The 11,375-nt window shown below is 39.3% G+C and overlaps 1 protein-coding gene across 1 annotated transcript; it reads left to right on the top strand.

Moving 5' to 3' along the window:
• Window positions 1-9,227: 9,227 nt before the first annotated feature.
• Window positions 9,228-10,806, top strand: LOC133831906 (uncharacterized). The gene is made up of 3 exons (XM_062262311.1): window positions 9,228-9,972; window positions 10,027-10,086; window positions 10,181-10,806. Exons 1-3 carry the CDS (start codon window positions 9,228-9,230, stop codon window positions 10,804-10,806), a joined length of 1,431 nt encoding a protein of 476 aa, XP_062118295.1.
• The last annotated feature ends 569 nt before the right edge of the window (window positions 10,807-11,375 follow it).

Here is an 11,375-nt window from a genome sequence, read left to right as displayed (position 1 = left end):
TAAGAAGGACAGGAGCATGAGAATGTGCATTGATTACCGAGAACTCAATAAGGTCACCATTAAGAATAAATATCCTTTGCCTAGGATAGACGACCTTTTTGATCAACTACAAGGGGCTTCAGTATTCTCGAAGATTGATCTGCGATCCGGGTACCATCAGTTGAAAGTGAAAGAGGGAGACATTTCGAAAACGGCCTTCAGAACTCGCTATGGGCACTATGAATTCTTAGTGATGTCCTTTGGACTCACCAACGCCCCAGCAGCCTTTATGGACATGATGAATAGGGTATTTAAGGATTTCTTGGACAAGTTTAAAGTAGTGTTCATTGATGATATCCTCATTTACTCAAAGACCAGGGAGGAGCACGAGGAGCATTTGAGATTGACTCTGAACAGATTACGAGAAGATCAATTGTATGCCAAGTTCTCTAAATGCGAGTTTTGGCTGGAGCAGGTAACTTTCTTAGGGCACATAGTTTCTAAGAATGGGATAGCAGTAGACCCATCGAAGATTGAGGCCATTAGAGACTGGAAAATATAGCCCTAATCAAGCATGCAAATGAGTTCACGTAATGATGAATATACAACATCAACCGATGATCATAATAATCATCTAGGGCTTTTAGCCCCAAATAGAAGAGTGACAGTTGCGATAGTCACTAAGGTGGGTTCCGTTCCCTTTAGCCATGTGACGATAGGGTCATTGGGGCTTTATAGATAAGTGATCATTTCACCAGCTTAAACAAGATAGGTGTTTGATGAACTAGTCACCAAGATAACCTACTGCATGACCATAGAGTCACAACCATGGGATTTCGCTCCCTAGCCATGTGACAAACCGTCACCTAGGCCTTTGGCCCTGGCTCTTAGTAACTAGTCCTAGACTAGTCAAGCTCTTATAATTTTCATCGACCTTAGGGTCGATCCATCATCAATGCTCCCAGAGTCATTCAACGCTGATATCGATTAGATCTAATCTTTTATCGGCCCTGCATTCATGACGCTTATGCCGTTTCTGACTCTCAGGTCAGTAATACGCGACCAGCGCTGTAACGACCCAAATTCGCGAATAAGGCTTAAGGGCCTTGATTAGTGTGCCTGGAGTGCATAGTGGGAATTATGTGTGACTTTAATGATTAAGATGCATGATTATGATTTAAAGCATGTTATGTGACTATTTGAATATTTGAGATGCATGACTATGTGTATTAGTATGCATGTAGGCCCTGACTAGGTTAGAAGGGCATAATCGTAATTTTGGCCATTATGGGCATAACTGTTTTGATATATGTGATAATTGTCGAGACCACATTATTATGTGGATATATCTGTGATCTGTGACTCGGGACGATCCTAGTGAGCAAAGTAGCGAAAAAAGTCATGGCGGGGATTTATACCCGACTCGGGGTGAGCCTAGGGGTACAAATGGGAATTTAGTGAGTATATTGGAGTCTATTTTAACACCGAGGAATATAATTGGAGGTTAGTTAGGTATCAAAAATTAAGCGGGAAATACTAGAGACAATCGAGGAGTTAGCGGGAATTGGGTAAAATGACTAAAATGCCCCTAAGTGGATTAAAGGGTTTAGACTTAATAGGGAGGGCATAATAGTCATTTGGCTTACAGGAGTTAAGTGTTACTCAGGCTTTATGTTAGTGGAGATTGTAGAAAGTAATAGAAGTCTGAAAAGAAAAGAAGGAAAAGAAAGAAAAAGGAAAGGGAGAAAACAGAGAGTTCCTAAGGTCGGTTTATGCTTTCTTCATCAATTTCTTGAGAAACTTTGGAGCAAATCTCAGGGAGGAGTTCTGAGTTAGGCTGAGTATCAAGAATCCTAGGCTGGGCTTGGAGATTTGGCAGAGGTTTAGCAGGAACACCCTAACACTTGAGGTAAGGCTCTATAGTTTCTTCAGTTTCTGGTTTTGGTTTTTGAACTATGGTGCATAAGCTGAGTTTGATGGGAATTCAGGCCAAGAGTTGAGGGAGAGCAAGCCAAAGAGGTGTAGAGGTTGTCTTGAAATCAAAACCCCATTAAAGGTATGAATTCTAAGCTTCTAACTCTGATGTTTTGACTGGTTTTGCTGAGTTTCTGAGCTTAGGGTCAGCTATGGTGAATTTTGGAATTAGAGATGCATGTGATTGGATTTAAGTATTTGGGGTGCTTGGGATGAGTGGAGTATGTTCATAAGGTTGTTTTTGAGTTTGGTAAAGGTTTGGAGAATTTTTGGTTGAGTTTGGTTCGAGGAAATCGCAGGAAGGGAAATTCGGTGTTCGCCTGTCTGTGACTAGCGCTACAGTGCTAGCCTTTGGGCGCTGTAGCGCTAGGCCATGCATGCTGAGGGGATTTTGCTTCTGTTTGTAGTGCTGTAGCACCCTCCTAAGAGCACTGTAGCGCTGCCCTGTCTTCTGAAGGGGATTTTAGGGTTGTTTTCAAGGGTTTTTGACCAAGGGTTTGGGGTTTGATTCCATCACCTTGTTTGGTGGAACTAGGACTTTCTGGGGGCTCGGGATTGGCCCCAAGGCTAGGTTTTGGACTTGAGGTTTGATGATGACTTTGGCCTATGGTTGTGTTTAGGTGAGCGCTACGGCTCGAGAAGGATCGTGCTCAAGGAGTCAAGTGATCAAAGCTAGTAAATCGAAAGGTAAGAAAACTACACCCGGTTATATGTTTGTGATGGGACTAAGTGCTCCAAATGTTTGTATTGTGTCAATGATGGTATTACACCATGGTACATGTGATAGCGGCCTAAGGGTGCCGAACACAATAATTGCGCGCAGGGCGCGACTTGGCCATTGGTAGCCGAGGACAACTTAATATTCACTGAGCTCTGTTTAAGTGGGCCGGAGTCAGTGGGATAACGGAGGGAGCAGCCTGAGGGCGTTAGCCCTAGTTATCACTTGTGAACTGATATATGATATGAGATGACATGATAGTGTGTTGAATACTTGATTATACTGAATGATTATATGGTTGAGAACTTGTGATGCGATATGAGATATTGATTGGTCTGTTGATTGCTTATGCTCTATCGTTGTGTTTTCTTGCTGGGCCTTGGCTCACGAGTGCTACGTGGTGCAGGTAAAGGCAAGGGCAAGTTGGACCAATCCTGAGATGGAGAGCTGCGGGGTTGAATGTACATAGCTAGCTGTTCGATCGCCATGGTCGAGGAGTGGATCAGGACAGGGATTGCCTAACTGTCTGTTTTGCCTTAATATGGCTTGAAATCATATTTAAACCTTATGTCTTTTGTAAACGGTCTTTAATCTTAATGATTTTGGGATCCCGTGTTAACAGGAAACGTTTCTTAATGAAAAGTGTGACTTTTGAGACCAAAACGTTTTAACCCTAGTTCCTTTATAGTTTCAATAACACGTTTTTAATTAAATGACTTGATTAGCAAGTCTAGCACTTAATAAACACACAGTGTAGCGGTCTTGGCTATCCAGGGCGTTACAAGCGCCGACCCTCACTAGTCAGTGCCATACACAAGTAAGCAATGCTACCAAACATATATCATATGTCAAATATCCGAATACAGAGCATTCAACATGCTTACTTAATAATTTCTAGCACAATTAGGATCATGCATAAACACAGAGGCTCAAGCTCTGACCAATCTCATATTCAATATTCACGGCATACCCTAATCACATGTTTCTCGTGCATCACATGCATCACATTTAAACATCCAACATGCATCAAGAATAACCATGCATGTCACATATACACAGGGTGCAGTTTTCTTACCTCTGGTTTGAGCGAGAAACAATAATTAAATGACCCTTGAGAACGATAGACCTTTTAATCCTTTAGCGGTCACCTAGTCATAACCAAATATAACCTCCATTAATGAAAATAAAAATATCAGGGTCTTGATCTAAACCCCACTCTTGGGACCCCAAAATGTACCCACACGGTGAGTAGATTCGATCCCGGGCCTTTAGGATTGAAACCCCGAGCCAAAAACCCTTAAAAACACTCAAAACGGGGTTCTGAAGAAACAGGCTAGCGCTCATCACAGAACCAAAACCACCCAAGTCCAACCCTGGGTAGTGCTACCTCCAGCCTGAAAATGCCCAGAAACTTCTCCCTTCGACTCCACCATTTCTAACCCAAACCAAAAGCTTCCAAACATCAAATTAAGTCCCAAATGAACCCAAAAACCATCTCCACATGTCCTAGGCACCACAAACCCAAGAACCCTAGCCAAAACTCCAATCAATTCCCAACTTTCCAACAAAAAAACCAGCTGAAACTCAACTAGGAAAACAGAGCAAGAACAAGAGTTCTAATGGCTAAAAACTCACCTCAATCTCAGCAACACACTCTCTTCAATGGTAGAGCATAACCCTAGCTTATCACAGATTGGTTCCTTGTCTTGATTCCTCAAGAAGAGCTTGAAAATCCAAAGAGAAATGGGGGAGAAAAACCATTGGGAGAGAAGGAAGTGATACTCTGTTTTTGGTAAGCTTCTACAGCCTTAATGGCTGATATATATCCTTTAGGGTGAAAAGACCTAAATGCCCTCATGCCTAAAATAAAACCTTAACAGCCACCAAGGGCAAAATTATCCTTTTGCCCCTATTTCGTTAATCATAATTAACACCTCCCAATTCCTGTTATTCTCAAATACCAATAAATCATATCCCATTACCCTTTAATTCCCGGTTATGTTCTAATCTTTAAAATCACCCCGAGCCCCGAACTTAATCCTGTTATGACCAGACCGAACACTTGCATTACATGATCGTCTCATGCCGAAAGGCTTGAAAAAATCCATATATAATATGGTATCATTCATAACTCACCCATATGCACAGAAATACACAATTACGCCCTCAACGGGCCAAATTACCAAAATGCCCTTATAATTAAAAATAAACCCATATGCATGCATTTATCATCATATTATAATATAATTCACATAAACATGCATATAACCATTTAACAACATAATAAACCAATTATGACCCTCCCAGCCTCCTAATCAAGGTCCTAAACCTTATTAGGAAATTTTGGGGCATTACAGTTTTTTAGGAGACGCCACTAATGAAGTGCTTGAACATCTAGACACCATTTTTCTTGTAATAATACTACCAGTAAAAATATTTAGCAAGACCTGAGACAAGTAATTTATAATTTGACAGTCCAAAACTAAATATCTATTACAAAAAATGAGACAAGCAATTTACAACTAACCTGTCCAAATTTAAGTTCCTATTACAAAAACTGAGACAAGCAATTTTCCCCATTCACAAACCATGCTCAAAAGCTTATTGTCACTACCGTATATTCCTAATGAAAAACATACAACCAAATACTCTATCCCAATAAATTCAGTCACGCATTATGCCTATTCTAGTAAATATCCCAATTGATTTGTTTAGAAATCACAATTCAGTATAGGAAACCAATCAAAATTGTAGCAGATTATGTAAAAAAATTCATATCAAAATTCCAATGGCTAATGCTTCTCACCAGACCCCATTTCCTCTTGAGTCTTATCTGTCTTGCAAGATTATTGATTATATATACTCATGAAAATAGGTTCCTTAACACAACAAACCTTCACAAAAGTGAATCCACCAAAATAAAGTTAATGTCCTAATCAGACAGTTGGCTATAAAATCTTATTTTCCTAATGCCTCTCATCAAATACATGCATCACTAAGAAAACTAAGATGTGAATACTAATGTTAGTGATAGTATATATATATACACACATATAGACTAATGGAATAAGAACTGATTAAATAGGCTATCCATGAGTAAATAATTCAAAAAAACTATGTCACTAAATGTTGCAAAGAAGATTAGTCAAGGTGTCCCATCTCTATGCTGCAAAGCATTAAGAATTTATACTTAGAGAGGGAGTCATTTTCACCAAATAAAAATCCTTAAAAATCAATAAAATAAAACATAAATTAAAAAAAATACATAAACACATATATATAGAGAGACGGGAGGGAGGGAGAAGAGTGAGTGAAGGAGAAGAGGAAGGTCGGGTCAATGAGAGAACAAAGGAGAGAAAATGATGGGTTGCTCGGGTCAATGAGAGAAAAAAGAGACAAGAGGGAGGGATGGGTCGCATACCTGGGTCGACATTAGGGTCTGGCTGGCCAGACTTCGTCGCCGTGAGTGAAGGCGCCATGAGCGGAGGAGAGAGAATGAGAAGTCTTTGCTGCGAGTGAAGGAGAAGTTTAAGTGCGATTTAGGGATTTTTTTTTTTTTTTCTATCAAAGTAAATGAAATGGTAAGTTGGTAAAAATATACTCATTCATTTAAAAAAAAGACCATTTAGCTAAAATATTTTGAAAGTAGGTTATTGTGCAAAATGCACTATAAAAATGGTTTATTTCCACCAATTTCTCTAGTTATATATATATTAAATTAATTGGTTCTCTTGTGAATAGATATTTAATTTATATGAGGATTTTGCACTACTACAAAAATGACTTTCTAAGACCATTTAAAAGGGTCATTAAAGAAAAAAAAAAGGGGCTAAGTGTTGGTTCGTTTTCTCCCATGGCGAAGAAGAGGAAGCCAATACGTAAGCCAGCAAATCAGGTAGGAGAGCAAGTTAATCCACAAAGTTCAGAAGAGAAGTCTCCAGATCTGGATTTGGATCATGATCGTGGGTTTGAAGGTACAGAATGTGCTGCGAATGGTGAAGGAGATGTGGATAATATTGAGGAGTTGAAACGTCAAATTGATGAGATAATTGGGTCGGAGGGTACAGGACCTCAGTGTTTTGCGACTGTAAAGAATGGAATGGAAGAATCGGGTCATTTGAAAGCCTCGTGGGCAGATACGACTGGTGAGGACGACTTTCAAGCCTCAGCACATAAACAATGGCAATCATTCACAGCTAATACCTTATCCTTTTCAGATCAGAAGCTTGAGTTTACAGAACCAGAATTTAGGGAGGGTCAAAAATTTACTAGGATTGATATTGAGGAGGTTAAGTTTCAATCGGCAAACTGGAGCTCGGCAGTCATTTGTATGGTGCTAGGAGCAAATCCACCTATGACAGTTTTTGAAGGGTTCATAAAAAGGATTTGGGGTCATCTTGGGATAGCTCAGATAGCAAGAATGACTATGGGTTTAACAATGGTTAAGTTCAATGATGAGGCAACAAGGGACAATGTTCTAGAGAATGGCATTATCCATTTTGACAGGAAACCTGTAATTATTAGACCATGGACAACAGATCTGAGTGCTGTTCGTCTAGTTCGCTCTGTTCTGCTTTGGATTTGTCTACAAGATTTGGGTCTACAGTATTGGGGCAGTAAATGTCTTAGTGCCCTTGTTAGTACAATAGGCAAGCCAATAATGGTAGACAAATACACAAGAGAACGCTCACGTATTCAGTTTGCTCGAGTTCTAGTAGAGATGGAAATTACAGATAACCCACCTACAAGTATACAGTATATCAATGAACATGGCCAAATCATGGAGCAAGGGGTTGAATATGAATGGTTGCCAATTAAGTGTAAGAATTGTTCTGGTTTTGGTCATTCAATGACAGATTGTAGGAAGAATAAGAATGCTCAGTGGGTCATGAAGGAAACCAAGTTAAATAACGGGGAAAAAGCACAGAGTTCAGATGGAATCAAAGATGTAGAGTTGAAGGGTACTGAGATTCATGTAGATACAGATGAGGTTAAAGTTCAGACAAGTTCAGCAGAGGATAAGAAACAGGCCAAACTGGATGAGACTCCTTTACCAGATAAGGAGGATTCAGCTGGGATAGGGAAAAATGATCAGTTAAACCATCAATGGCACACTCCAAAAAAGGTTGCTGCTAAATCAAAGGAGGGACAGGGATCAGTTAAAAATGCTAAGGACTTTGGGCAAAAGAACAAGAGTTTGAACAAGTTTGTGTTGCTTCAAGAGGACCGGTTGAGTGGTAAGGATGGCAATTCTTTATCAATTTCCTCAAATGGATAGTAGTAATATTATGAGTTGGAATGTTAGAGGGCTTAATGGAGTTAATAAACACAGCCTTGTTAGTGATCTTTGTAAGAGGTACAGAATAGGAGTTGGTGGCCTTTTAGAGACCAAGTTGAAGGGCAACAAAATTAGTAGGTTTATAGATCTTTATTTTCCGAATTGGGATTACTATACAAGTCCAGAAATTGAAGGGCGTCTTTTGATTGTTTGGAGGAAGTCATTTGTGAAGGTTACTATCTTAGAGGAATCAAACCAATTTATTCATTGTTTGGTTAAGTTGACTGGTGTGCAGCAGAGCTTTGGTGTTACTTTCATCTATGGATTGAATTCTATAGAAGGAAGGAGAAGCCTTTGGGAGGGGCTAAGAAGGCCTTTTCTTAAGGACACAGCTTGGATTTATTTAGGGGACTTCAATGCCCCTTTTACAGGCAAAGATAGATCGGGTGGGAAGCCTATATCAGGCTTGGAGTTGGCTGATCCTATTCGGTGGCTTGCAGATTCTTATCTAGAGCCTTTAAAAAGTGTTGGGTCTTACTTTACTTGGACCAATAATCAACATGGTGCAGCTAGAATTTATACAAAAATTGATCATGTGCTCATAAATGATAAATGGATTGACTTATTTCCTCAATCTACAGCTATGTTCAGTTGGGAAGCAATTTCTGATCATTGCTCTTATCTTGTCAAAATTCAGGTTCCTAAGAAGTTGGGAGCTAGGGTGTTTCAGTTCTACAATTATTGGATAGATCATCAAGATTTTCATGCTTAGGTCTTAAGAAGTTGGAAGCTGCCGATTAAAGCAACTGGTATTCGGGCCATTTATCTTAAATTGCTGAGATTGAAACATTGTTTGAAAGCCTTTAACACAGATAAAATAGGTGACCTGAAGGCTAACTTCTATAAGGCTAAAGAGACTTTTCAAGTAGCTTGATTACAAGCTCAAGCTTGCCCCCATGTGTTGGATTTTCAGAAAGCTGAAAGGGAAGCAGCTGAGGCTTTTTCTGTTCAGGAAAGGCTCTATCAGAGCTTCTTAATTCAGAGGAGTAAAATTACTTGGCTGAGACAGGGAGATTTAAATACTTCCTTTTTTTATGCTTTTTTAAAGAAGCGTAAAGCGGAGAATGGTATTGTCTCTTTCATTACAGAAGATGGCAAAATGGTGGATAACTTCTCAGAAGTGGTTTCTCATTTTGTGGGGCATTTAAGAGATTTTTTGGGTAGCTCTAGTTCGGCCTCTGGTAGAATTAATGATCAGATAGTAGAGTTGAGCAGCAAATGAAACTCCTTAAACCTTTTTCTTGGAAGGAGATTAGGGAGTCTCTCTTCAGTATTCCTATAACCAAGTCTCCGGGTCCAGATGGGTTTGGTTCAGGATTCTTTAAAGCATTATGGAATGACATTGGGGATGAGGTGTGTGCTGCAATTACCCACTATTTTGAATCTGGTATCTTCCCTACTGAGCTCCATGAAACAACTTTATCTTTGATTCCTAAGGTTGCTAATCCTTCAAGGGTTGTTGACTATAGACCCATAGCTTGTTGCTCTACTTTATATAAGTGTATGGCGAAACTGATTTGTAAGAGATTGGCCCATATTCTACCTGATCTTATTCAGCCTAATCAGGGAGCATTTGTCAAGGGTCGGTCTATTTCCCATAATATAATGATATTCCAAGACCTCATCAAAAACTATGGGAGAGCCTCTACTTCTTCGAGATGTGCTATCAAGATAGATCTCAGAAAGGCCTATGATACGGTAGATTGGGACTTCCTTGAGAACCTGTTAAAAGCGCTGAAATTTCCTATGAAATTTATTGGTTGGGTCATGGCTTGTGTTAGGAATACTTCTTACTTTCTCTTGATGAATGGCAGAATTCAAGGCAAATTTAAAGGAGGGAAAGGGCTGAGACAAGGAGACCCCATGTCTCCTTTGTTGTTTGTCCTTATTATGGAATATTTGACTAGAAGCTTGCAACAAGCTGCTCTTAATTCACCCTTTCGATATCATCCAATGTGTAAAGGTCTCAAAATCATAAATCTTTGTTTTGTGGATGACTTATTGTTATTTTGTAAAGGTTCTCTCGCTGCTGTTAGAGTTGTTAAGGGGGTGCTTGATAGCTTTGCTTCTGCCACAGGTCTTTCTATAAACTCAGGAAAGTCGCTTGTATTTTTTTGGTGGAGTTTCTAACACCGATAGAACTAGAATTGCTCATGAGTTAAATCTGACAGAAGGATTTTTTCCTCTTAATTATCTTGGGGTCCCTATGAGGCCTACAAAATGGAAGCATGAAGACTGTGAGGTTATCCTTCAGAAATTTCGCTTGAAAATTCAGAATTGGGTGAGTAGACACTTGTCTTTTGCTGGCCGGATTCAGCTCATAAATTCAGTGTTGCTTGGGCTTCGAAACTATTGGATGTCTATCTTTATTTTTCCTCAAAGCATAGTTAAGGATATTGAGAACATTTGTAGGGGCTTTCTGTGGGGCTCAGCTCGACAGAGAAGTAAGTTACATATTCCCTCTTGGCAGAAGGTTTGTCTCCCTAAAGCCTATGGAGGTTTGGGTTTCAGAGAAGGAGCTACTTGGAACCGGGCTGTGTTAGCTAAATATGTTTGGACTTTATCAGCTAAACCTGATCTGCTTTGGGTTAAATGGATCCATTCCATTTATTTGAAAGGTGTTAACTTATGGAATTATGGCTTAATAGCAGATTGCAGTTGGTATTGGCTAAAGCTATGTCATCTCAGGGATCATTTTAGGCCTGCTGATATTAACTCTGCTGGTGTGCAAGGGAGATTTAAAACTGCTAGATTGTACAACAGTCTCTTAGTTCAGCAAAGGGATGAGTTCTACTGAACTATTTGGAGTATAATCATTCTTCCAAATCACAGGCTTATGCTTTGGCAAGTTGTAAACTCTCATCTGTTAACCAGGGACAACCTTAGCAGGATGCAAATTCAACTTGCCTCTGAGTTGTGCCCTGTCTGTGATAGAATTCAGGAAAGCCACTCCCATCTTTTCTTTGAGTGTAACTTCTCTACTCAGCTGGTTAAATGCGTATTTGATTGGTTGGGGTTTGTTGCTTGGCCTCTAGATTATCATAGATGGTTGGTGTGGTTGGCTAGAGCCCGAAAAGGAGTAAAAGCTGATATTGTGAATCTAGTTTGTGCTGCTGTCACTTATAGCATATGGAAAAATGATAACTCTACAAAATAGAGTTATTTTACCACTTTTTATATGCTAATTGTTGCTTAGTTCTTGAGTTTTTAATTAACTTATTAAGTTTTTATGTAATTTTTAATTTATTAGTCTTATTGTTGTTTTCTAGATTGTTATACGTTTTATAGATATTTTATTATAATATGTTGTAGTTTAATTATTTGAAATTTGTGTTGATAGATTATAATTTAAAAAAATGTGATTTT

This window comes from Humulus lupulus, chromosome 4 (assembly GCF_963169125.1).
Source record: "Humulus lupulus chromosome 4, drHumLupu1.1, whole genome shotgun sequence".
In the NCBI taxonomy this organism is placed as follows: Eukaryota; Viridiplantae; Streptophyta; class Magnoliopsida; order Rosales; family Cannabaceae; genus Humulus; species Humulus lupulus.
This window is presented reverse-complemented; position numbering and strand designations above follow the sequence as displayed.